Here is a 26101-nt window from a genome sequence, read left to right on the forward strand (position 1 = left end):
TTAAATGATACATTTCTGATGGTTTGTGGTTTCAACTGTCCTTCAGCAGCAATATTCTGTTGTCATGTCCTCACTTTATCCTTCCTGTTTGTTTCTCTTCTATGGGTCAGAGCACATGGCTCTGGCAGCTGTTTCAAATCCCGTACAGTTTGTTGTTGCTATATCTGTTGCCTGACATTTCTGTAGTGGTCTCTACAGTTATGAATGCTGTCTTGCCTCATGTTTGCAGTGATTTTCATAAAAAATTATTATTTTATTGGAAAACGGAAACCCAGCAAGAATCTTCTACCAGTGATGTTATGGGTGGAAACATCAAAACTACAACTTTTCATGACACTTTCTCAATTTATGAAGAGAAAGGCATGATCACCAACAATCTTCCTGCCTATGTGACTCCTGTAGAAATATCTAGGGGTCAAGCAATTGCAGAGCAGGTTACTGAAATTATGAATGATAATTTCATAGTAAATAATGGAGATATGACATTATGCACTGAACCTAACAAACAAGATCTTTATGAAGAGGTATGTGGTTGGTCTCTCTCTCTCTCTCTCTCTCTCTCTCTCTCTCTCTCTCTCTCTCTCTGATTCGATTCCCACTGTTAATTTTTTCCCTCTCCTTGCATTGCTATTGCCTATTGTTGTAATGTTCTCTTCATCAGCTGTTCATAACAGCCCACTGAACCCTGAAACCCTTTGTACGTTTCGAAGCTGTTCAATGCAACTATGTTATTTTTAATAACAGGAACTTACATTTTGGAAGAGCATCAGCAAAATCAATCACTTTCTTCATATCAGTCAAGGACATGACAGTATGAGAGAAATATCCTTTGGAATGCTCAAAAAAATGTCAGACTGTACTCACAAATATTTAGAGTGTTGTACTCGCAAATATTTAGAGTGTTGTACTCACAAATATCTAGAGTTTTTTATGGCCTACTCAGATGTGATATTTTAGGCACCTGAAAGGGACATCCACATGCTTCTACTCACAAAATTTGAGCCAAATCAGTGAACCCTATCCTGCACCTTTTCCTTTGCAAGATTGAATACAAGACACGAGATTCCCTCTGTTGATCAGGAACTGTTCAGTCACTTCTCCTCACCTTGTATGCCAAATATTATTGCTGAAGTTCTTCCACAATCAACATTCACATTTCATGTGTGAGAACGGTCTGCTGCACTTAGGGTAAGTTAGCAAAGATACAGAACAAACCTTTTAAAAGTGATCTGTATCAGAGTTAACACAAACATCTTGTTCTCTTTGTCTGCAGGATTGTAGTGCCACATCCATTGAAACTTTGCAGACTTGTTCATAACTAAAAAAAATATACACAAGATAGTACAGAATCACTGTTAATGTGTAGTCCATGCAGAGTTCAATAACTAATGAAAACACTTAATACAGTAAGTTTAGAAGTAGACCTACAAAACATGTAATAGAAAATGGTGCAAGTTGACAGCTGAGCCATAAAACAGTTTAGTTTTCCTATTCAGATCACTTCTTGACTACAGCTGGATGGAGAGCTGAAGACAAACATAAAGGACTGAGTATGGTCCCTGTTTTGTTCCTAAATACATTAAAAATTCTGACATGTTTGAAATTAAAGTTTACAATCAGTGTTTGTTACCAGTTTTATTCTAAAGCAGTGGCACGTGGCCATTAAATTAAAAAACCATTCAAACACTCAAAGGTTGTCCATCGAGCAATAAGGAGATGCACGTTGGGAATTACTAGAAGATAAGAGGAAACATACCAGTGGCTCAGGAAACAGACTTCAGTGGAAGATTAATTTGATAATGCTAACAAAAATGAAATTGAGGTGGACAGGACTTGTAGCCACACAATTTGATTGCAGATGGACCGAGCAAGCTACTTGCCGGAATCCGCTAGATTAAGATCAGAGATGCTGTACTTGTAGATAATGGATAGGTAACATTAAAAGACTTGAAACAATACAATGGAAGCATATGACTGAAGTGGTGGTGTGTTAAGTCCTAAATATCTTAGGATTTTTCATTGAACTGATATTTAGTATTTTATTTTTGAATTCATTTTCTTTCTTGACTCTTGTCTGGGTTGTGTTCAGGTTTTATTGTCAACAAGGCTTCGGTTTGGTTTAAATCTAGTGATTTTGTGACAGTCGACCAAACATCAATAGTGAAACACATTGGGTCTGTGCCACATCTCACTACTTTGTCACCTCTCAGCACGTAAATCACTAAAATGATTTATAACACTCTCCAATACTGAAAAATAGTGGAATAATGGAAGGAGTAAAGAAACTAGGCTGCTGAGGTACGAATATGAAGCTGTCTAGGACAGTGTAGCTGTGCTTGTATACGTGTTGCTTTGGGTCGCTTGAACATACTGTATCTGGTGTTGGCTTTGACTTGTGATGTAATGATGTTATGACATGCAATGTCATAGAGAGAGAACAGAACATTGGATATATTTATTTAGGAATTAGTGTAGTTTTATTTTTTGTAATTTAATTTAGTAATTACACACATCAAAAAAAGTTTTGCATCAGTTTGGTTCCAAGAGTTCTGGAACCTGTACAGAAAATTGGAATAGAGATCAACATAAACATTATTTCCACCCTTTTTATTGCTTATGAAATCCACACATTGCATGTTGTACCACCATACAGCGAGATCTTCAGAGATGGTGGTCCAGATTGTTATACGCACCGGTACCTCTAATACCCAGTAGCACATCCTCTTACATTGGTGCATGCCTGCTTTCATTGTGTCATACTATGCACAAGTTCATCAAGGCACTGTTGGTCCAGATTGACCCACTCCTCATCAGCAATTCAGCGCAGATCCCTCAGAGTGGTTGGTGGTTCACGTTGTCCATAAACAGCCCTTTCCACACTATCCCAGGCATGTTCGATAGAGTTCATGTCTGTAGAACATGCTGGCCACTCCAGTTGAGTGATGTCGTTATCCTGAAGGATGTCATTCACAAGATGTGCACGATGGGGGCATGATTTGTCGTCCAGGAAGATGAATGCCTTACCAATATGCTTGCACTATCTGTCGGAGGATGCCATTCACATATCGTACAGCCATTACAGCACCTTCCATGACCACCAGCAGCGTTCATCGGCCCCACATAATGCCACCCAAACTCAGCAGGGAACCTCCACCTTGCTGCACTTGCTGGACAGTGTGTCTAAGGTGTTCAGCCTGACTGGTTTGCTTCCAAACAAGTCTCCGGTGATTGACTGGTTGAAGGCATATGCAACACTCGTCGGTGAAGATAAGGTGATGCCAATCCTGAGCGGGCCATTCGGTATGTTGTTGGGCCCATCTGTAGTGTTCTGCATGGTGTCATGGTTGCAAAGATGGACCTTGCCATGGACATCGGGAGTGAATGCTGCACATCACGCAACCTATTGCACAGAGTTTGAGTCGTAACATGACATCGTGTGGCTGCATGAAAATCATTATTCAACATGGTGGCATTGCTGTCAGGGTTCCTCAGAGCCATAATGTGTTGGTAGCAGTCATCCACCACAGCAGTAGCCCTTGGGCAGCCTGAGTGAGGCATGTCATCAACAGTTCCTGTCCCTCTGTATCTCCTCCATGTCCGAACAACATCGCTTTGGTTCACTTCGAGACCCCTGGACACTCCCTTTTTGAGAGCCCTTCCTGGCACAAAGTAACAATGCAGAGACAATCAAACTGTAGTATTGACTGTCTAGGCATGGTTGAACTACAGACAGCACAAGCCATTTACCTCCTTCGTGGTGGAATGTCTGGAACTGATCAGCTGCCGGGCCTCCTCCGTCTAATAGGTGCTGCTCATGCATGGTTGTTTACATCTTTGAGTGGGTTTAGTGACATCTCTGAACAGTCAAAGGGACTGTGTCTGTGATACAATATCCACAGTCAATGTTAATGTTCAGGAGTTTGAGAAACTGGGATGATGAGTGTATTTTATCTTATTGAATTTTATCCAAGTGTTAGCTCCAGAACTATTTATGATGACCACACAGATAATAATCCTGTAGTGGTCCACATTTTCTTTTACCTCTTTGCTGGAATTGGTTTTATTATCTTTGTGTTAGATATAAAAGAAACAACTGATCAGTTTGCCACATAAATCTGTAATATTCCGTGTGATGCAAGCGTGTAGTGTTGTTCACATGAACAAATGATTGTTGAAAGAAAATAAATATTTAATGCCCTCAACTTATTACTTAACCAGTCACACACACACACACACACACACACACACACACACACACACACAAAGAATAAATTACAATTCATGAAGCCAAGTGTTCAGTTACGTGCACTGAGATGTGCTACTCCATTTTTAATGATTATTGCATTATCCCTTCAAACATTTATGAAATCATTCTTTCCTCCCCTCCCCCCCCCACCCCCAACAAATATTCTAATGTCCAGTAAATAATAACACCTAAATCATATTGCACATAGTACCTGGAGATGATAGTGCTGGCCAAGATCGACTAGGAAAACTTTGCTGCAAGATACGACATATTTTATTTAACCACGAGCTGCAGTGTTGAAGTGCTGTGATGCTCCCAGATTTACCCTCTTCAGGTGTGTGGTCTACTGGCAGTGCCATGGACATCAGAGGGTCACGGGGGCAGGATGGCTGTTTGATGTCCTTGTCTCATGTTGCTGACACTGTTTACCTCACTTGGCAGTGCGTGGCTAAGTTAGCATTATGTGACCCTTAGTGAGCAGTGCCAGTGATGCATAAACCACTGAATTCTCATAGGCAGCCACTGCTACTGGTTTAGAAACTCACTCTGGTGTGTAATGGTCGCTGCCATACCTCCATGGTTGCAAACTGCTGCCCTCCAAGGCAGAAGTGTGGTGATGCATCGGAGCTCAGAGCCTGGGGGTGGCTCATCTGTTGTGTCATTCCGAGTCTACAGGTGCAGACATAAAACCGTGAGTTGGTCTGGTGGAGGTGGCTGCCCAGATTGGTATCAGCTGCTGGCTGGCCTGTAATATGATGGAGAATTGCACACAGCTGATGTCGTGGAAGGTGCTGCCAGACTGTGCATAATTGAGTTAGAAACAGAGAGTATTTATGGTGATTAATAACACTCTCGTTGTGCCGTTGCCTTGTTCCCAGGCACATACATATCAACATCTCAGTGTCTCAATGCTGTGGGAATATTCTGCAGGCTGGTTTGTAGTTGTGCGGCCTTTCACCACAGTGTACAGACAGACTCGCTTGTGGAATTACATGTCACCCCTTCTGTGCTCGACTGCTTGCCTTGCGTATGGCTGCAATGGAGCTGCTTTTAATTCAGTGACACACAAAATTTACTGAAGGCATTACAGTATGGTTGTGTCATGTACTGATACTTATAATTATACATAATATAAATGGATGGATAAAAAATCTTGTCACTGAGCGGCGGCAGGGGAACACACGTAAGAAAGGTATTACGTAGGCAAGCTTTAGGCAGAGAGCTGAAGGAAAAAGAACTGTTGATGATTAGGAAAAGAGATAGAGTTCAGAAAAATCAGCCAGAACCCCAGGTCAGGGGAGACTTACTGGCCGGGATGAGAAGAAAAGACTACAATATATTTTCAAAAAATGATTATTTTCATTGTTATAGTTTTACATGATATTTTGTTGTATGTATGAGTCTTTACTTGTCAGTGTTTCAATAATTGAGTTGTCTCATTCATTGCCCCACAGTCACTTCAGAGTCCTTTACTCAGCTGTCCAAAGATCAATTACGAGAAGGGATGGTAATTCTTTCAATTCTTGTTCCTTAGTGTTTCAGGATGATCGTTAGACAGGCATACAAAATTGTGGATAAATATTGCTGATGAAATTATGTAGAATTATGGAACACCATAGGGACCGACAACCTAAGCAATTTGGTCCCATAAGATAAAAATAGAACACTATTTAAATGCTTCCCCATATGCAGAGGTCAGACAAAGATTAATGAAAGTCTGTTTGGAGCACAGCATGTATGCTGGAAAATCAGAAAAAAATTGTTACAGCCTGTAAATTTTGGTGTTCCAAGGGAGTTTATTGAAAATCAGGAGACTGATTGAATAACGGACTAAGTCAGCAAGAAATATGACAAGTAAAGAACTTTATAACTAGAAAAGAGAAAATGGTTGGGTACATATTACTATATGCCTTGTTTATGAAACTTGTTGTTGAAGGGATTGTGTAAATAAAGAGTTGTAGGATGGAAGATTAGGGTCACAGAAACAGCACAATAACCAAAATACACTGTGGTGACAAAAGACTTAGGAGACCTTCTAATGTTGTGTCAGACCTCCTTTTTCCTTGTGTAATGCAGTAGCTCAATGTGACATGGACTCGAGAAGTCATTGGAAGTCCCCTGTAGAAATGTTGAAGTATGCTGCTGCTATAGCCATCCATAATTGTGAAAATGTGGCCGGTGCTGGGTTTTGTGCACGAACTGACCTCTCAATTATGTCCTATAAATGTTCAATGGGATTTGTGTTGGGCGATCTGTGTGGCCAGATCGTTTGCTCGAATTGTACAGAATCTTCTTCAGACCGATCTCAAATGATTGTGGCTCAGTGACATGATGAATTGTCATCCATAAAAATTCCATTGTTGTTTGGTAACACGAAGCCCATTAATGGCTGCAAATGTTCTCCAAGTAGCCGAACATAACCGTTTCCAGCCAATGATCGATTCAGTTGGGCCAGAGGCCCCAGTACGTTCCATGTAAACACAGCCCACATCATTATGGAGCCACTACCAGCTTGCACAGTGCCTCGTTGATGACTTAGGTCCACGATTTCATGGGGTCTGCACCACACTCGAATCCTGCCATCAGTTTGTACCAACTGAAATTGGGCATCGTCTGATTATGCCACAGTTTTCCAGTCATTTAGGGTCCAACCAGTGTCTTCACAAGCCCCATTTTGTGATGTTAGGAAAGCCACTCGTGTTGGTCATCTGCTGTGAGAGCTCATTAATGCCAAATTTGGTGCACCGTCCTAATGCGTATGTTTATCGTACATCCCACATTCATTTCTGTGGTAATTTCTCGCAGTGTCACTTGTCTGTTGGCACTGACAGCTCTGTGCAAATATCACTGCTCTCAATTGTTAATTGAAGGCAGTTGGCCAGTGCATTGTGCTTGGTGAGAGGTAATGCCCGAAATTCTGTATTCTCAGCACAGTCTCCGCACTGTGGATCTCAGAAAATTGAATTATGTAATTATTACCAAAATGGAGTATCCCGTGTGTCTAGCTCCAACTACCACTCCACATCTAAAGTCTGTTAATTCATCTCTTGTAGCCCTGATCTCATTGGACACCTTTTGACATAAATCATCTGAGTTCAAGTGGCAGCTTCACCAGTGCACTGTCCTTTTATACCTTTTGTACACAACACTACTGCCATCTGTATTTGTGCATATTGCTATCCCATTACTTTTGTCACTTCAGTGTAAAGGCCCTTTGTTCAAAAGCACATACCTGTGAAATCAAAATTTGCCACTCAGTAACATTTGATACTATGTTACTTGTAAAATGCTCAGATCATTGTTGACATGCTTTGACATGCAGTACTTTACAGTAGTTGAGAAGCTGCCACTGAAGCATGTACCACCCTTTGACAGCACGCTTAATGTGGTCAGTCAGTGTAATTTAAGGAAACCGCAGAAAAGTTAAAGTGCTACCAGTCTAAAACATACCAGTCTGTTTATGGGTCATTAAAGGAAGCCTTACTAGCCACCCAAAGATCCTATGCCCTTGCCATGTTTGTGTTTGTTGATGATATCATTATGATCTGATCTGTGTCTGGGCCAAGACACTATATCCTCATTCTTCCACAGCATCCAGACTCTCTCTCCTCTTCCGTTCACATGGTCCTCTTTAACTTGGTGTGCCACCGTACTGGACAATAATCTCCATCTCTCTGATGGCTCTGTGAGTACCTCTGTCATTGAGACTACAAACCATCAACAGTACTTTATTCTGTTAGCAGCCATCCCCTCCAATAGACCATGACCACATGTTGATGTCATACCTGGAGTAACAGGCAATGTGCACCTATGGTATGCTGGCAGAACCTTCACAGTCACTCCATTGCAAACCTAGTCTACAAGTATATCTCCTGTTGCATATCCACATATGGCCCTAATCCTTGAACCAGTCAACTGAACCAGTTGCTGTGGAATGCTCCCATTGTTACTCTGGACTAAAACAACTTAACCACATTTTTAGCTCAGCGTCTACCTTCATTTAATAGTGCCCTAAAATGATGAATATCATTGCCGCTGATTCTGCTTAATGTCCCACTGCAGCAGACAGCAGTGATGCCCCTTCAAGTTACATATCTTTTAATTGTGCCTATCTGCAACTTAACATGTCATTTTTACGATACGTAGCAATCTATCTTTTTCTATATGTTCAATCTATGGAGAGGCACTAGTGTCATATCACAGTGACGAACTGGAAACTTTCAGCACAGTACAGGGACATGTAGAGGAATTATGGCTCAAGTTTAAAAGAATAGTTGACTATACACTGGAAAGTTAAATACCCAGTATAACAGTTCATGATGTGAGAGATCCTCTATGGTATACAATCACTGTAGAGAATCTTCTAAAGAAACAGACTACTGGATAATGTGTGTAAAAGAAACCATAGGGCTGCAGATAGAGATGCTAAATGAAATGTGTTTGGCAGTTAAGTGAGCAACACTCATAGGTAAGGGCTTTTAGTAGCATGAAAGTTAGCATCCAGCCACTCGCGGGCTAGACGAGAACTGAAATTGAGAGTAGTAATGCAAAAGCAAAAATTCTTAACTCTGATTTCAAATGTTCCTTTACATAAGCAAACACAGGAGTATTGCACCAGTCAAATTTTTATACCACTGAAGAGATGAGTGAAATAGTATTAGTTTCAGTGATATTGAGAAACAGCTGAAATCATTAAATTTGAACAAAGCTCCAGGGCTCAATGGAGTACCTGTCAGATTCTGCCCAGTTTTCATCTGAGTTAGTCCCTCTGTTACTACAACCTATAGTAGTTCTCTCAGACAAAAAACCATACCCAGTAGCTGGAAGAAAGCATAGGTTACACTTGTCTATAAGAAGGTTAGCAGAAGTGATCCACAAAATTACTGTCCAGTATCCTGAACATTGATTTGTAGCAGAAACTTACAACATATTCTGAACCCAAGTATGGTGTATTGGGCAAAATATCTGACTGGGTTGAAGATTTCTTAGTAAGAAGGATGCAGCATGTTATCTTGGATAGAGAACTATTGACAAATATAGAACTGAAGTAACTTTGGATGTACCCAAGGGAAGTGTGTTGGGTCTCTTGCTGTCCATGTTGCATATTTATGACCTTGCAAACAATATTAATAGTAACCTCAACTTTTTTCAATGATGCAGCTATCTACAATGAAATACAGTTTGAAGGAAACTGCAAAAATATTCAGAGCGTTGCAAAGATTGACAACTTTCTTCAAATGGTCGGAAATGTAAAATTGTGCACTTAACAAAATGAAAAATAAAAAATTAACATGGTATCAGATGAACATAATATCAGTGAATCATAGTTGAAATTTGTAAACTCACACAAATACCCGAGTGTAACACTTGGTAGGACATGAAAGGGAAAAAGACATAAGGTCGATCGTAGGTAAAGCAGGTAGCTAACTTCAGTTTTCTGGTAGAATAGTAGGGAAATGCAATTAGTTTACAAAGGAAACAGATTAAAAATCAATCGTGTGACCCATCTTAGAATATTGCTTGTGTGGGACTCTTACCAATTAGGACTAGTAGGGGATATTGAATGCATACAGAGAAGGGCAGCTTGAATGGTCACAGGCTTGTTTTATGAATGGTCACAGGTTTGTTTGATCCACAGAAGAGAGTCATGGATTTTGAAAGAAGTGAACTGGCAGCCTCAGAGTCCTGAGAAAGTCTCCTAACAAAGTTTCAAGAATTGCTATCAATTTTGACTCTTTCAAATATACTGCAAACTCCTACAGATTGCTTTCATAGGTTTTGTGATGACAAGATTAAATTTATTGCAGCACACACAGAGGCTTGTGAACAATCATTCTTCCTGTGCTCCATGTGGGAATGGAATAGGAAAAAGATTATATAGTACAGTGCTCTTCACAGTGGTCCACAGAGTGTAGCTGTAGAATATCCCTCCCCAACAGTCATATCCTACCCTATCAGAGACAGGGTCATCTGTGAAAGCAGTTATATTGTATACCAACTCAGCTGTGACTTTGGTACAGATTTTTATGTAAACTTGACACTTGAGTAATAACCAATCTAAAACTACAACAAAGAGCAAAATTGACTATCCAGTAGCAGAACATGTTGCTGAGCGCAACAGGCTTGACTTCTTGCTTATTGCACAACCTGTGGCGTCTGCTCATGGGTGGGTCTTCTGTTTCTGCATACCTATCTCTTTCCATTGTTGCCTTTTCCTCCCACTGCCTTTCACCCTCACTGCTCCTCTCACCCTCTCCATCCAACAGAACTCCTCACACCATTGGGCTGCTGCCCTAGGGCTATGTAATCAGTTGGGTCAATGTAGCTGTGCATGTTTGAGTCAATGGGTCTATGTTTTTCATCAGCTTAGAAGGAGAACATTGAAAGCTAAGAAGAACATTGTCCAAAAACACAACAAAATTTCCAGTCTTGTTCTATGTGCATGTTGTCTATTCAGTACCCTGCCTTTATGGTTAGTGGTTATCTTTATGTAGATTCTGAGAAAGCTTGCTTTCTTTTTCTGCCAGATTTTGTCTTAGTTCATTTTAAACTCATTTAACTGACTTAGTTACCAGTTAAGAGTTTTAGTTTCACAGATTTGCTTGTTTATCATTTAATTCTTGTACATAAATATTTATATCACATTGTAAATGATATGATAATTCCAATAATTAATTATTTTATTTCTTTTTGACTGTTTCACATTCATGCCTTAAGTTGACCACTTCATTATAATCACTTCAGTTTTAATCTTTTTTTTTTTGTTTTCTGTCTGTTAATCAGGAGAACCGCATGATTTTCAGTGGAAGGGAAATGACAATGCAGCTATTTTAGACAGCTGTTCCTCCTTAGAAAAGCCCCCTGGACAATCATTACAAGAAAGTAGTTGTGAGGAATTCAGAAACAAAACTCAAAAGAGGAATTTTGCGTTTTCACCCTTACCTGCCAACAATAAGTTCACAGATACAGTTCATGGACTTGGTTCTAATAATGCTATAGATGAAAAATGTGATACTAAAAGTACTGGAAATCAGCCACGTTTAGAAGAAGAAAGAACTAATTGTGTAATCCCCAAAAGAAATAAACCAGAATGTAGCAACACAGTTACAACTACAAAGAATCATTTTCTGGCAGCTGAAAGAAGTTTCGATGTTATTAGTGATAGTGAAGACTCAAGTGATGAAGATAATGGCATTGTTGACTTGGACACAAATTGTCAAGAGGCAAAAATCAATGATAATCAGTATGGAAATAAGAAGCAATCGGTTGTCATGAGAAGAACTAATACACCTCAGACATTGGTGGTAAGTTTAATCGGTGGTGGTGGTGGTTGTCGTGGTGGTGGTGGAGGAGGAGGACGAGCATTAATATTGATATTACATCGGAAAAATTTGATTTTTTAGCATATAATCTTCTTAAAATATTAACCTGGTTTTCAAAATGATTCTGCACACACATTTCAGGTTAATCTTCTCATCTCTGGGATATCTTGAGTTTAATGTACGTCATTTAGTAGTTCACTAAAATACCTTCGTTTCTTCAGCATATATTTCACAGTGCCATGTAAAAGTAACTATGCAGCTATTCTCACTATTTGGCATACTCTCCCAGTAGATTGTCCATATGATGATCCCTCAGATCTTGTTTTGACTTCTTTGCCATGATCATGATTCGCAAAATAAGTCCATTGTCTAGTAAGCAGTTTCTTGATAATTTCAGCAGGATGGAGAAAAATTGTGTCACAAAATTTTAACCCTAGATAGCTGATGCCAATAGGAACCAAAATTACTAATGTTGTGTAGGTCGACAACGCGCCCTTTTTAAACTATGGAAACTTATCACCACGTGCTCCAATTGGCTGTGGGATTGCCCTGTTGCTGTTCATCGGTTGACGGGCAGTGCTATGGTTGTCGGTTCACACATACAAACATCCCTCCCCCCGTCAGTGCCACCATGTGATACACACACGTCGAATTGGTCTTGTTGTTTGTCTCCACCTCACATCAGAGGCATTCACACATAAGCTTTGCTTCAGAGCACACAAACATCACCTGTGATTTAGTCATGCAGTAAGCATGGCAGCACAGTATTGATTTGAGGAACAACGAGATATGAGTTTTGTCTATGGACTAGCCAGTGCTAATGCGCATGAAGCTCAACAGTTGTATGAGGAACGGTATGCAGCAAGACGCCACCCAAACCCCCAGATGTTTACAGCAATTAACCAGCAACTTAGTGAAACATGCTCATTAGTGGGATATCGTGATGATGCTGGAAGACCTCGAACATGATAGGGTGCTGCATTTGAAGAGACTGTTCTCAAGCACTTCAAGGAAGCACCTACGACAAGTCCTCGAGTGGTTGGACACAACTTGGGGGTCACTCATCAGTTAGTCTGTGAGGTTCTGAGTAACTACGGCCAGCATCCATTTAGTTTCCACCCTGTCAAAGACCTAAATCCTATGGCGGACTATGACCACAGGCTAGGGTTTTTCCGGTGGTTTCTGTTAAGTGTTGCATGAGGTCCTGACTTCCCCACCATTGTGTTGTTTACCAACGAGTGCACCTTCTGTCAAGATGGCCTTTACAACACTCAAAACATTCATTACTGGGCAAGGGGAAATCCTCATGTCACATGCGTCCAGGGAAACCAGGAACGATTTTCATTTAACTTTTAGGTAATCATTGTGGGCAACCATCTGATTTGGCCAGTCCGTCTACCTCCTCAACTTACTGGGGCCAATTGCCATGATTTTTAGTAAGAAACTCTACCCAGCCTGCTGGAAGACGTTCTCCTGGACATCTGACTACGCATGTGGTTGCAGCATGATGGGGCATCCGCACATAACAGTTGTGCTGTGCACATATATTTAAATGAACTCTTCGACGGCCAGTTCAGTGGCAGAGGTGCTTGTAGGACATGGCCCTGGCGACCAGATCTCACGCCACCGAACTTTTTCCTATGGGGATTCTTCAAGTTTCTATTTCACCCACCTGGATGTGAACCACCTACAAATGAAGAGGAATTAATGTATCACATTCAGCATGCCACCAATCACATCAGGACAATGCCAGGAATCTTTGAAAGAGTTCGGCAAAACACCGTTCGGCATTACCAAGCTTGTGTCACTTCAGAGGGTCGCCAGTTTGAGCACCTGCTTTAGTAAACAGTGTCCTAGCTACAAAAAAGGCTCTTTTCAGTGCCGACACAATTTGTAAAAGGCTTTCTGTACATGAACTAACAGCTGTTGATGGGTTTGTTCCCAGAACGTCTTATCATGAAACTGCAATGGATGTGTCGGGACCTTGGTGGATTTGCCCCGAGGCCCCCAGAGTGGAAAGCTGGCACAGTACCATCGAGTGTGTGGGATGCCTTGGATACGTTGTGATCTCTGGCAGGCAAAGCATTCACAGTTATGCATTCTCCAGACCATCGGCAACAGGGCAAACCCGCAGTCAATCAAAGTGCATGGCAGCAAGTTTCCATAGTTTATAAATGGTGCGCTGTTGACCTACACAACATTATTTCTTTTGGGTTAAAATTTCGTGACACCTTTTTTTCGAAGTGCGTATTACTCCCTAAGAGCTTACTAGTTATTGTAATATACTGGGTGCTTTTCTGTCCGACTTAAGCTGAGGGCAATCATCAAGTAATGTATTTTGTAAGCAAATGTAGCTTATTTGACTATAAAAATTCAATTTATTGAAAGTAAGAACAGATACCTCGGTGAAGGTTTGAAATGAATCTGCTCCAGTTCTAATGAAGATCATTTCATTCACTACACTCATGTTGCCTCATCCTTCGTTGAATACTGAGGGGCTTAGCCAAGGATACTTCGGTCTCCTCAAACAATTGTGTACATAGGAGAAACTGCCCTTAATGTAAGTTTCTTAGCAGAAAGTCCAAAGCAGATTACAAATATTTTACTTCAGGTTATGTGTAAAACTAGGCACCAATTAATCAGTAATAATTGCAAAAGTAGGAGCGATGAGAACTATGCCCTTAATATTGATTTCAATGCTTTGTCATGTCTCAGTGAAGATGTGGCGCACAGTACCTGGCCTTGCCTTCAAATGCAAGAAGGTTGACAGTTCAGTGGGTGGTAAAAGAGTAAATTGTTTGTCTTCTGCAAATAAATCTCAAACGAAGAATGAATTACTGTGATTTCTAATGGTTCCACGTATTTATCAACTGAATGGCTGACTACATTGCTAGCGTTTGAGCATAATTTCACAACTCACCATAGGCAAAGGATTTCAAAGTGCAAAAAGGTGATGGAAGTACTCATAGAGTCTCAATTTGATAAAACTGACAGAAACAGTCATTCCTTGTAATTGACGACAAGGACTAGTTTCAGCTAAACAAGAGGCAAAACAAGCTAAAGCTAAAGGTAAAGAAATAATGATAAACCAACAATAAAGTTGGTTTAGGTTGAAATATTTCATTTGAGCAATTCTTGTGGTGTAGATAAATTGAACTAATATACCACAAAGAAATGGGATGATACAAATAAGTCTAAAGAGATCAAACAATAGAAAAATTAATTGCACTACTTGATCATTGCCCACCCAATACTGGAGTTAAAATTCATTTCAGCAAAGATACCCTAGTGGTCACAAATTTTATCCCAACCATCACTCCCTTATTTAACACAGTCACAATTATCACTGTGTCAGTGGCTGTCTCTCAGAAAAGCTGATTGGTCAATTTTTGCCACCAAAATAGTGTTTGAATTTAATCAGTTGAAGGGAATTGATGATATTGTGTAAGAAAAAGTGAGAATAAATCTCACACACTACAAGTGACAATCTCCCACTTCTTTGGGAAGTGTCTTGTGGTGTGGTGGCTAGAACTGATTGCTGCAGCCATCAAAGCATGGAGATGGGCACTTCAATGGTTCAAATGTCATTCTTCCACAGAAAACCTTACTAAGTGTGGGATTGATTTTTAATAAGAAAGGAAAAAAGAAATGTTAGGAACAGCTTAGCAAGAGTTCACACTTCATCTTCACTAGTATGGGCCGAACTTTGCCACATTTACAGTATTCAGCTCTGTAAAATACTTTTGGGTGTTCTTACCAATGATAAAATTATCACTGGCTCTTGTGTCAGAGATGAATACCTTGCCTTATTTCTCGCCATTGTGTCTGAATCCTGTAAACTTATGATGGGGTCAGTCACAGCACTTCGGGCTGTGTAATGTTTGAGTGAATTACAAACAGAACCCCCCCCCCCCCTCCCCCCAACACACACACACACACACACACACACACACACACACACACACACACACACACACTCTCTCTCTCTCTTTCTGCCTCTCCTCACCAGTTAGGGCTGATCATGACTTATTTACTTATTTTAGGGAATTTTATGCTTTGGCTGCTGCAGTTTTACTAAAGATGATGTCAACATAGTTTCCAAGGTAATTTTGTTTTAAAATAATAAATCATATGCTGTGTGTATTACTGCGGTGTATTGTTTCGCCTGTGTACATCACCATTTTGACATTAGAGCATATTAAGATTTTGTCTTACTGAGCAAGTTGTTACCTTTTTGAAGATTTATTCATGAATAGGTATTCCACAAAATTATTCGATATAGTTCTGTCTCACTCATAGACTGTGCTTAATTATGACACATGACAAGAATGAATGTGAAGTTCCTCAAAACCAGTGACATATGGTCTGCATAGAAAGCGTCTGTTCAAACTAGAACAAGCCAGATTGAGGATTCAGCATCCAATATGTATGGTCACTACCAGTTGTCATGGATATCTCAGAAGTACAAGCAATTTTCTCAAAGATGAGACATGGAACTATAATGGATTCTCACAGAGTTAAAACTTCCGTGCATAAATACATGCCCATCAACTCTGTTTATTAAATTTTATCGTAGCAGACACAAGACTTTCCATTGATTATCTATCAGCAGTAGAAGAATTTTTCAGAAGCACCCTGGGGCTCTTGTCTTACTGTGTGTTTCATTCAGTTGTAATATAATGTGGCGAAAATGTTTTTGTGCTGAAGTTTGGAATGTGCATCACTGCTTAACACAAGAAAAACAATGGTCAATATGCCACATCTTATTAAAGATATCCTCCGCCAAAGAGAGAAAAAAAAAGAAAAAAGAAAAAAGAAAAAAGAAAAAGGACGTATCTTGTGTAATCCAGAGTGCTTTTTCTTGATGCTGCCCTAGGTTCAACTTGATGTTACTGCATTGCCACGTGGGAATTGTGTAATGAAGTAAGGAAGTTTCAGTACTTCTTGTACACAAAGAATTTTATTTTGTATGCTAGATGTTTGACGGTGAACATACAAAGTCTGACTACATGCTGTTAATACAAAAATTCGGTCCAAGGCAGACTTAAGACTGATGTAGGACTAACCTCTGGCAGTGTAAAAATCGCCTCTATTTATATGATTTTAAACAATTGAAGGGGTCGGAGAGATATAGTCATAAGCCACATCGAACTGGTTTTGAGATACAGCGAGTTTAAAGTTCCACGGAGGTCTGAAAATGTTTAATACAAAATAGAAAAGTTATTTCTACTGCAAACACTTGCTTAATACTTGTGAAGCATGTTGTTAAATAGTCAACTCTCTGCATGCTATAAAATATTAATTTTAGAATGATTCTAATTCAGATGTAGTCAATGGTGGCTTATGACTATATCTCCCAAAAAATTGTTTAAAACATAAAGTATGAATTTGTAAGGATTTATCTTAACTACTCTTACACAGCAAGCAGAATATATAATTTTTGCACATTAATATGTACATATCAGGTATCTGAGACGTATAAATTACTTTTTCATTGATACAGTTACATCAAGGAAGTTCCCCTACCACATCATTGTACAGGTTATTTCCAGTACATGACCAAAAGAAATCTTGATTTGCTGCAGGTATGTATGGCATAAGAGACAGTACATCATCAATTTTTTTCTGGTTAATTGGTAGTGGCTTTCTGTACTTTATTGGTAGCTGATATGTATTTGGTTCGACTAGCCTTCCTTTCTTTTTGACACGAATATCCACTGACATGAAAGCTCCTATGTCTGAATAAGAGTGCTTTACACATAGCTTGAAGGGATCTTCAGACTCAATTTTAAATTGAGTAGCTTCACTGAAATGGTGGGGATCTCCAGATGTGGATTCTGTACATTTTGAGATCAATGTCTTCAGGCTTTCCAAACTTCTGAAGTCTTCTCTTACCATTTTAGTTACAATGAAATGTTTAGGAGTCGCAGATTTTATTACTTCTGCCCATTCATCTGGAGTGTACACTATTGGACGTCTGTTTCTTGCATACCGTTCAATGCGACCAAAATCACGACCGCAAGGTAGCATGGTGTCACCTACCACAGGGAAGTAATGCTGGACAGAATCAAATCTTTTGGTAGCAACAAGGGACCTTTCCAAAGCAATAATAGTCCAATTCTTTGCCTGACCCTTGCAGTTGTCTGTGATTATGTGGAGATGTTTTGTCTGAGGATTAGGTATCTCCAAGTACTTCAATAAGCAACTCCCAACCTCATCTGAGCCCCGTCCTCCATCATTCTTGCTCCACATAAACATATAACCCTTATTTGATCCACAGTCATGGATACCATAGTTGTAAGTCCGTATTTTCCTCTAGGAAAATGCTGGACCAACTGTTAGTTTAGGTGTGGGGAACGTATGCTGCATATCCATTGCTATCACGTGATGCTCTTTCGAATTTTATTTAGCCAGAGCAGTTAAAGACGCAATCATATTTTGTCCTCTGTCAGCATTTTTGAGATGCAGTTCATATTGTTGTTTCTTTTCTGTGACTTCTTCTGCACATAATTCTGGGTTATTTAATGCAATTAGAAATCCATCACATTTTGAACAGGTGTCACTTTTTGGTAGTTTGAAGCCTATGTTAAATTCAGATACGAAAATTTCTCTGAATTTACTTTCAGGTACTGCAGGAACCTGCTTTTCATTGCAGTATTCTGAGTATTTATCTCGAAATAAGGAAGCAGTTGTGAGATCACAATCCAAATACACTTTATTGGGGTTCTGTTGCCTACTGTAATGACTGTTATATTTCGGTATGACATAGAGAAATTGTCTAACACTTTGTATTGCTTCGTCTTGAAATTTATGTGGGTAGTTTCCATGTTTTCCTGAAAGAAAAAAAAGATGAACTTACACTCCTGGAAATGGAAAAAAGAACACATTGACACCGGTGTGTCAGACCCACCATACTTGCTCTGGACACTGCGAGAGGGCTGTACAAGCAATGATCACACGCATGGCACAGCGGACACACCAGGAACCGCGGTGTTGGCCGTCGAATGGCGCTAGCTGCGCAGCATTTGTGCACCGCCGCCATCAGTGTCATCCAGTTTGCCGTGGCATACGGAGCTCCATCGCAGTCTTTAACACTGGTAGCATGCCGCGACAGCATGGACGTGAACCGTATGTGCAGTTGACGGACTTTGAGCGAGGGCGTATAGTGGGCATGCGGGAGGCCGGGTGGACATACCGCCGAATTGCTCAACACGTGGGGCGTGAGGTCTCCACAGTACATCGATGTTGTTGCCAGTGGTCGGCGGAAGGTGCACGTGCCCGTCGACCTGGGACCGGACCGCAGCGATGCACGGATGCACACCAAGACCGTAGGATCCTACGCAGTGCCGTAGGGGACCGCACCGCCACTTCCCAGCAAATTAGGGACACTGTTGCTCCTGGGGTATCGGCAAGGACCATTCGCAACCGTCTCCATGAAGCTGGGCTACGGTCCCGCACACCGTTAGGCCGTCTTCCGCTCACGCCCCAACATCGTGCAGCCCGCCTCCAGTGGTGTCGCGACAGGCATGAATGGAGGGACGAATGGAGACGTGTCGTCTTCAGCGATGAGAGTCGCTTCTGCCTTGGTGCCAATGATGGTCGTATGCGTGTTTGGCGCCGTGCAGGTGAGCGCCACAATCAGGACTGCATACGACCGAGGCACACAGGGCCAACACCCGGCATCATGGTGTGGGGAGCGATCTCCTACACTGGCCGTACACCACTGGTGATCGTCGAGGGGACACTGAATAGTGCACGGTACATCCAAACCGTCATCGAACCCATCGTTCTACCATTCCTAGACCGGCAAGGGAACTTGCTGTTCCAACAGGACAATGCATGTCCGCATGTATCCCGTGCCACCCAACGTGCTCTAGAAGGTGTAAGTCAACTACCCTGGCCAGCAAGATCTCCGGATCTGTCCCCCATTGAGCATGTTTGGGACTGGATGAAGCATCGTCTCACGCGGTCTGCACGTCCAGCATGAACGCTGGTCCAACTGAGGCGCCAGGTGGAAATGGCATGGCAAGCCGTTCCACAGGACTACATCCAGCATCCCTACGATCGTCTCCATGGGAGAATAGCAGCCTGCATTGCTGCGAAAGGTGGATATACACTGTACTAGTGCCGACATTGTGCATGCTCTGTTGCCTGTGTCTATGTGCCTGTGGTTCTGTCAGTGTGATCATGTGATGTATCTGACCCCAGGAATGTGTCAATAAAGTTTCCCCTTCCTGGGACAATGAATTCACGGTGTTCTTATTTCAATTTCCAGGAGTGTATATCCTCTTCCTAATAGAAATATTTGTATAGTACTCAGTTTGGTTACATCCCTAACTTATAGCACAGAGTAACATACAAACCTCTTCCATCTTCTTTTGGCACTGCAAATCCCTGCTTCATTTGATATTGCAAATTCCTCACTCTTTGTGCGTGTATCTGTAAGCCATGAACCCTTAGGAAAGCTTCCTTGCAGATCATGGCTTCTATTCCACATACCCTCACATATTTTCTTGGAAGTCTTTTTTGGATAGCTTTGACAGAAATTATGACTAATATAACAAAATGGAATAAATATACAAAATATTGAACCATTTTTATTTAAATAGTGAACAAACCTCCACCTTTTCGTTTCCATTTTCATACAGCTCATCAGGTAAGTATTCTGTTCATTAAAGTTTCCTTTGTCCCAAAATGAATGAAAAATGTTTTCTTCCTCACCAAGCAGTTTTGTGAAGCATTTATTTAAACAAGTACAGGGACTTCCTATAGTAGCAGCCTGAACAGTCTTGTGGGTTTTTAAAGACTTATACTGCTGACCAACATTTCCTCGACGTTTTGCTTTATTTTTCTTCCACTGATCAATATTTCGCTTTCTTCTCCATGAAGGCTTTGGTTTTTCAGGTGATTCTTCATTTATTCTACTTATTTCAAGCTATAATATGAAGAACAAAATAGTCTAAGAATTTGCGTGAGATATAGTCATAAGCCACACAAAACATTAAATTTCGCTAAAATCAATTTAATGAGAAAATATTTTTTACACATCTTTTGCCTTAGAAACTACATTATTGCACCATTAAGCAGTAATATAAATGTGCCCATCAAGTTTCATCATTAACACACAGGATGGCTGTCAAATGCGTTGGCAATGTTGAGAGAAACAAAGTCACAAGCCACAGGAAATTAATCAGCAGAAATAAACCGTTTTATATACTTACCGAAACATCATCTAAGCTGGAACTGCTGGTCGATGGATGCCAAGATTCATCACTGTCAGGATCCAAAGGGTAAAGCTCTTCACTTCCACTACTGTCTGTGTCAAATATGCGTTGAAGACCCGAAGACGGTTCCGACGTTCCTGACCCACCTGCCCTTTTGCCGTGGCTTGTGACTATGTATCTTCTGAAACTACCACCAGATGGCACAGCATAGAACTGCACTCCATCATAGCCTGCCATCTGTTGCAGTAACATGGAACTTGTTCAACATGTTGTGAAAAAGACATTGTTAAGAATGCCGCAACATGAAAAACTCAATTTCGTGAAAGTTGTGGCTTATGACTATATCTCTCCGAGCCCTTCAATTACTTTTATTGTTACACATTGAATTTTGCATATTTAACAATTAAAGTTTTTACATACATCTTCCCAAATCACATAGAAAATTACATAGAATAACTGAATAATTTTATACAAAGACAGGAAGGAATTAAATTTTGTATGAGTAAAATTTTACATTTCTATACAGTTGTTAGTACAGTTTTATTGACTAACACCAATTAAAACATGAACATGTTTGATTCTGTCTGAAAAAGCATTGTGTCATGTTTCTGTTTGGAGAATGAACAATTTCTGACTTAAAAAACATAAAAATAGCTGTCTCTTGATGACTTGAAATATCATAACTTTAATTGCTAATTACTCCATAACTACAATAACAAATTTATTCCTTCCGTGTGCCTGTAGTTTGTATTGTGTGCAAATTATGATGGTACATTAGTTTTTAATCCAACATGTTTCCTTCATTCGATATACTGGTGAGGCCCAACGTAAACAATGTCACCACAATAATTTAAATTAATGTAAATTTCAGAGTTGCTTTGGTGAATTCGAATACAGATAACCAGAAATATGTTTCCTTTATTCTATGTATTGGTGAGACACAACGTAGTCAAAGTCAAAGCAACATTTTAAATTGGTGTAAATTACTAATATTACATATATACCCTCATGGGAGAGTGGAGATGAGTCTGGAATAGGATACAGGATTCCAAAGGGGTTGTGGTGCTACAGTCCATGGAAGCTGCATTGTGCATTACATTATTTTCCAATACGTCAGTAGAAATGAAAACATCTCAGCCATGGGAATTAACTGCACGTTCTCAGTCTTCTAATTTGGTATGGTGAGATGGGGTATTTTCCTCCTAATGGCTAAAGAGTTGCATTATTGCAGCCTTGAGGTCAGCAAAGGTTCCTCATTTTTTGAACAACTACACCATGATCTCTCTGTTGAATGGAATGTACAAACTCTTCAAAAGGATGATGAACTGCCAAATTCTCCAATTCAGGCAATATTTACTCCAGTATCAATGCAGTTTTTACCATCTTATACTCTTGATATATCCAATTAAAAAGCATTCAGGCATCATCAATATCTAATATTTTGTAATTGGTGTCAGTGGCATCATATCCATGGTGAGCTGTGTGGTTTGTTGATTGCTGTGTGTTGATGACTTCTCTTTACATTGCAGCTCCACATCACTGGTATAACAAAATGTCAGCTCTAGGGAGGTGTTCAGAAGGCTCCAGACTGGATACTGAACAGTGGCACCCAGTTCTCTACAAAAACCCACACCACCAATGTGGAGACTGGTCGCCTCGCCTCGTCCATTCATCCTGTGAGTGGACGGGTGACCACTCCTCTGCTTCTTCAGTAGGGTCCAAGCAGGCACGCAGGGTGGGGGGGATTACTAGTTATCAGGAGCTCCAACACTAGGCCCGTTATGGGGCCCCTTAGGAGCAGAGCATTCAGGGCTGGAAAGAAAGCCAATGTGCACCCAATACATCTGTCGGGAGGCCTCATCTGAGATGTTGAGGCGGCCTTGCCTGTGGCTATCGAGCATGCAGGGTACAGTCATTTGCAAGTTGTGCCTCATATCGGCACCAACAACGCCTTTTGCTTGGGGCCTGAAGCCATCCTCAGCTCATTCCAGTGACTGGCAGAGGTAGTGAAGACTGCTGGCCTCGCGTGTGGGGTACAAGCAGAGGTCGCACTTTGCAGTATTGTTTCCAGAGTTGATCAGGATCCTTTGGTTTGCAGCCAAGTGGAAGGTCTCAACCAAGTCTTGGTCGACTCTGTGATGGTCTTGGCTGCAGAATTGTAGACCTGCATTATCTTGTTAGGATTTGTAGAACTCCCCTTGATGGGTCAGGGGTGCACTACACAAACTAAGCAGCTACTCAGGTAGCAGAGTACTTGAGGAGTGCACATGAAGGTTTTTTAGGCTAAACGGTACTTTGAGGTCCTCTTATGACAACTCGCAGTCGATATACAGCAAAGGAAGCCAGACGGCCTTCAGAATAAAGGCACTTCAACTGTCACAATATCAGCAAACTGTCGAAGTGTTTGAATACAGTTCTCATATTTACTGCCCTCCGGGAAAGTTCTTATGCTCAAATTATTCATGGATCGAGAGCTGGCTGAAACCCAAGGTGGAAAGCTCTGAGATATTTAGCGAGTCATGTTATCTGTTTCCATATAATAGCTGTAGGTGAAACCATGTTAATTGTTGGATTTTCCTACCAGCCATCCGATTCCGCTGTGACAGTTCTATAGTCATTCAAAGAAAATCTTGTCAGTAGCGCATAAATACTGACTTTGTGCAAGACTAGTTGCAGGTGACTTTAACGTACTGAGTATAGATTGGGATTCCTATGGATTCATTGGGGTGGTATAGACTGCCAATCATGTGAAATACTTTTGAACATGATTTCTGAAATCTATCTTGAGCAGCCAACTCAGCAGCCCACACACACTGGAAATATCTTAGACCTTGTAGCTATAAATAGGATGGATCTTATCAACAATGTCAGTATACAAACAGGGATTAGCAATCTTGATATCATAATAGCAACTATGGTTTCTAAAGTTAATAAATCAGGAAAGAAGGCTAGGAGAGAATTTCTGCTAGATAGAGCAGAAAAGCAGTAGTTAGCATCTCACTTAGAGAGTGAATTGACAATACTTAGTTCCAGTAAGGTGGATATAGAGGAATTACGGGCAAAGTTTAAGCATATTGTAAATCATGGTCTGGAGAGTTAACTGCGTAGTAAGTGGATGAAGGATGAAAAGGAACCTCCATTGTTTAAAAATGAAATTTGGTAGATGCTGAGGAAACAGAGGCTGTTGCACTCTCACTTCAAAATAAAATGCCCAAATGATGGCAAGTGAAGGTTAGTAGAGATTAATGCATCTGTGAAAAGATCTATGTATGAAGCACACAACGACTATCGCAGTCACACCTCAGCAAAAGCTCTGGCAGAGTACCTGAGAAAATTCTAGTCATATGTAAGTCTTTCATTCAGTCCCTTGTTGACCAGTCCAGCATGGCAGTTGAAGATAGCAAAACGAAAGCCAAAGTTTTAAATTTTGCGTTCAAGAAATCGTTCACACAGGGGAATCATTCAAAGATATAGTCATTTGAGCATCAGACTGACTCTCATAAGATGACAAAGCAATAACCATCTCTGGCGTAGAGAAACATCTGGGAGGTTTGAAAGAAGATAAATCACCAGGTCTGGATGGAATCCCAATCTGGTTTTACAAAGAGTATTCTATGGTATTGGGCCTCTACCTAGCCTACATTTATTGTGAATCTCTTGCTCATCACAAAGTCCCAAGTGGCTGGAGAAGAGCACAGGTGATGCTAGTAAATAAGAAAAGTAAAAGAACAGGCCCAAAAAATTACTGACTAATATCCCTAACTTCGTTTTGTAGCTGAATCCATGAACATATTCTAAGTTTGAGTGTATTAAACTTTCTTGAGTCTGAGAAGCTTATGTCCAAGAATCAGCATGGGTTTAGAAAGGATTGCTTGTGAGAAACTCAGCTTGTCCTTTTGTCACATGACGTACTGCAATCTGTAGATGGAGGGCAACAGACAGATTCCATATTTCTAGATTTGGTACATTGGTGCATTGCAAGCTGTTGCCATAGGTATGAGCACATGGAATAAGTTAACAGATGTGTGAGTGGCTCGAAGATTTCGTAAGTAAAAGAACACATTATGTTTTCCTCAAAGTTGAGTGACTGTAGGAAGATACTAGATGACAGACAAAATTTCTGGTTGGTATAATGAATGACGGTCAAATGCAGATGAATGGAAAGAACAAATCTGAAATGTTGTGGGCCTAACATTGCAGAGTGATCTGAAATGGAATGAACATGCAAGAATTGTGGTAGAGAAGGCGAATGGTCGACTTTGGCTTATTGGAAGAATTTTAGGAAAGAGTGGTTCACCTGTGAAGGTGACTGCATATAGGACAGAGGTGCGACCTATTCTTAAGTACTACTAGAGTGTTGGGGATCCATACCATGTCAGATAAAATGTAAATGCCGTGTGGCTAGGGCCTCCTGTCAGGTAGACTGTTCGCCTGGTGCAAGTCTTTCGAGTTGACACCACTTCGGCGACTTGTATGTCAATAGGGCTGTTAGGTATGACATTCCGTCATGCTGACCACTCAGCTACCAGGGGCGGTCACTGTGTTGTATGGAAGGAAGACATTGAAGCAGTTCACAGGAGGGGCTGTTAGATGTGTTGCTGGTAGGTTCAAGCAATACATAAGTGTTACGGAGATATTCGTGAACTGAAATGGGAATCTCTGAAGGGAATGCAACATTCTGTCCAGTGAGAAAATTTAGAGAACTGGCATGTGAAGCTGACTGCTGAACGATTCTACTATTGCCAACATATGTTGCATGTAAGGATCACGAAGATATGATACAAGAAACAGGACTCATACAGAGACATATATTTTGAGTGGAACACGAAGGGAAAAGACTAGTAGTGGTATGGGGTATCTTCTGCCACACACCATATGATGGCTTCCAGAGGGTCTATGTAGATGTAGATGTAGATACAGCTCTGAATTAGGTATCCACATCCTAAACATATCTTATATAATCAGGTAGAAGAAGTGGTGGAGCTGTATCACGCCTGAGGCTTTTTTGATGAGAAACTAAAATGGTTATCACATGGGTGCCAAATAAAATTACTATCTCTAAAAATTCAACGCTCTAAGATCGCTCTAATATTCCATGATGGAACCTTGTGGTAAGGTGACTGTACCGTTACAGTTCTGTCAAAATTCTTAACTTCTAGTTAATTATGTAATAATGTTTGGGTAGGCACCTAGTGATCCATGCCATCTGCCACTGGCAATCAGAAGTCTAGACTTTAAGTGAAATGTCTCAGGGGTAGTAGAACAGCTGGGAAGTGTTGCGGAATTGTCTTTAGATACCTCCAATCAAC

At 40.7% G+C, this 26101-nt stretch overlaps 1 protein-coding gene across 1 annotated transcript in view; it reads left to right on the plus strand.

Annotated features, from left to right (window-relative positions):
- The first annotated feature begins 362 nt into the window (after positions 1 to 362).
- LOC124719785 overlaps positions 363 to 26101 on the plus strand; it is an 82995-nt gene continuing 57256 nt past the window's right edge. Inside the window, exons 1-2 of the mRNA XM_047244982.1 lie at positions 363 to 524; positions 11050 to 11550. Of these exons, the coding sequence (XP_047100938.1) occupies positions 363 to 524; positions 11050 to 11550 (663 nt within the window). The remainder of the gene's footprint in view (positions 525 to 11049; positions 11551 to 26101) is intronic.

This window comes from Schistocerca piceifrons, chromosome 11, assembly GCF_021461385.2.
Source record: "Schistocerca piceifrons isolate TAMUIC-IGC-003096 chromosome 11, iqSchPice1.1, whole genome shotgun sequence".
NCBI lineage: Eukaryota > Metazoa > Arthropoda > Insecta > Orthoptera > Acrididae > Schistocerca > Schistocerca piceifrons.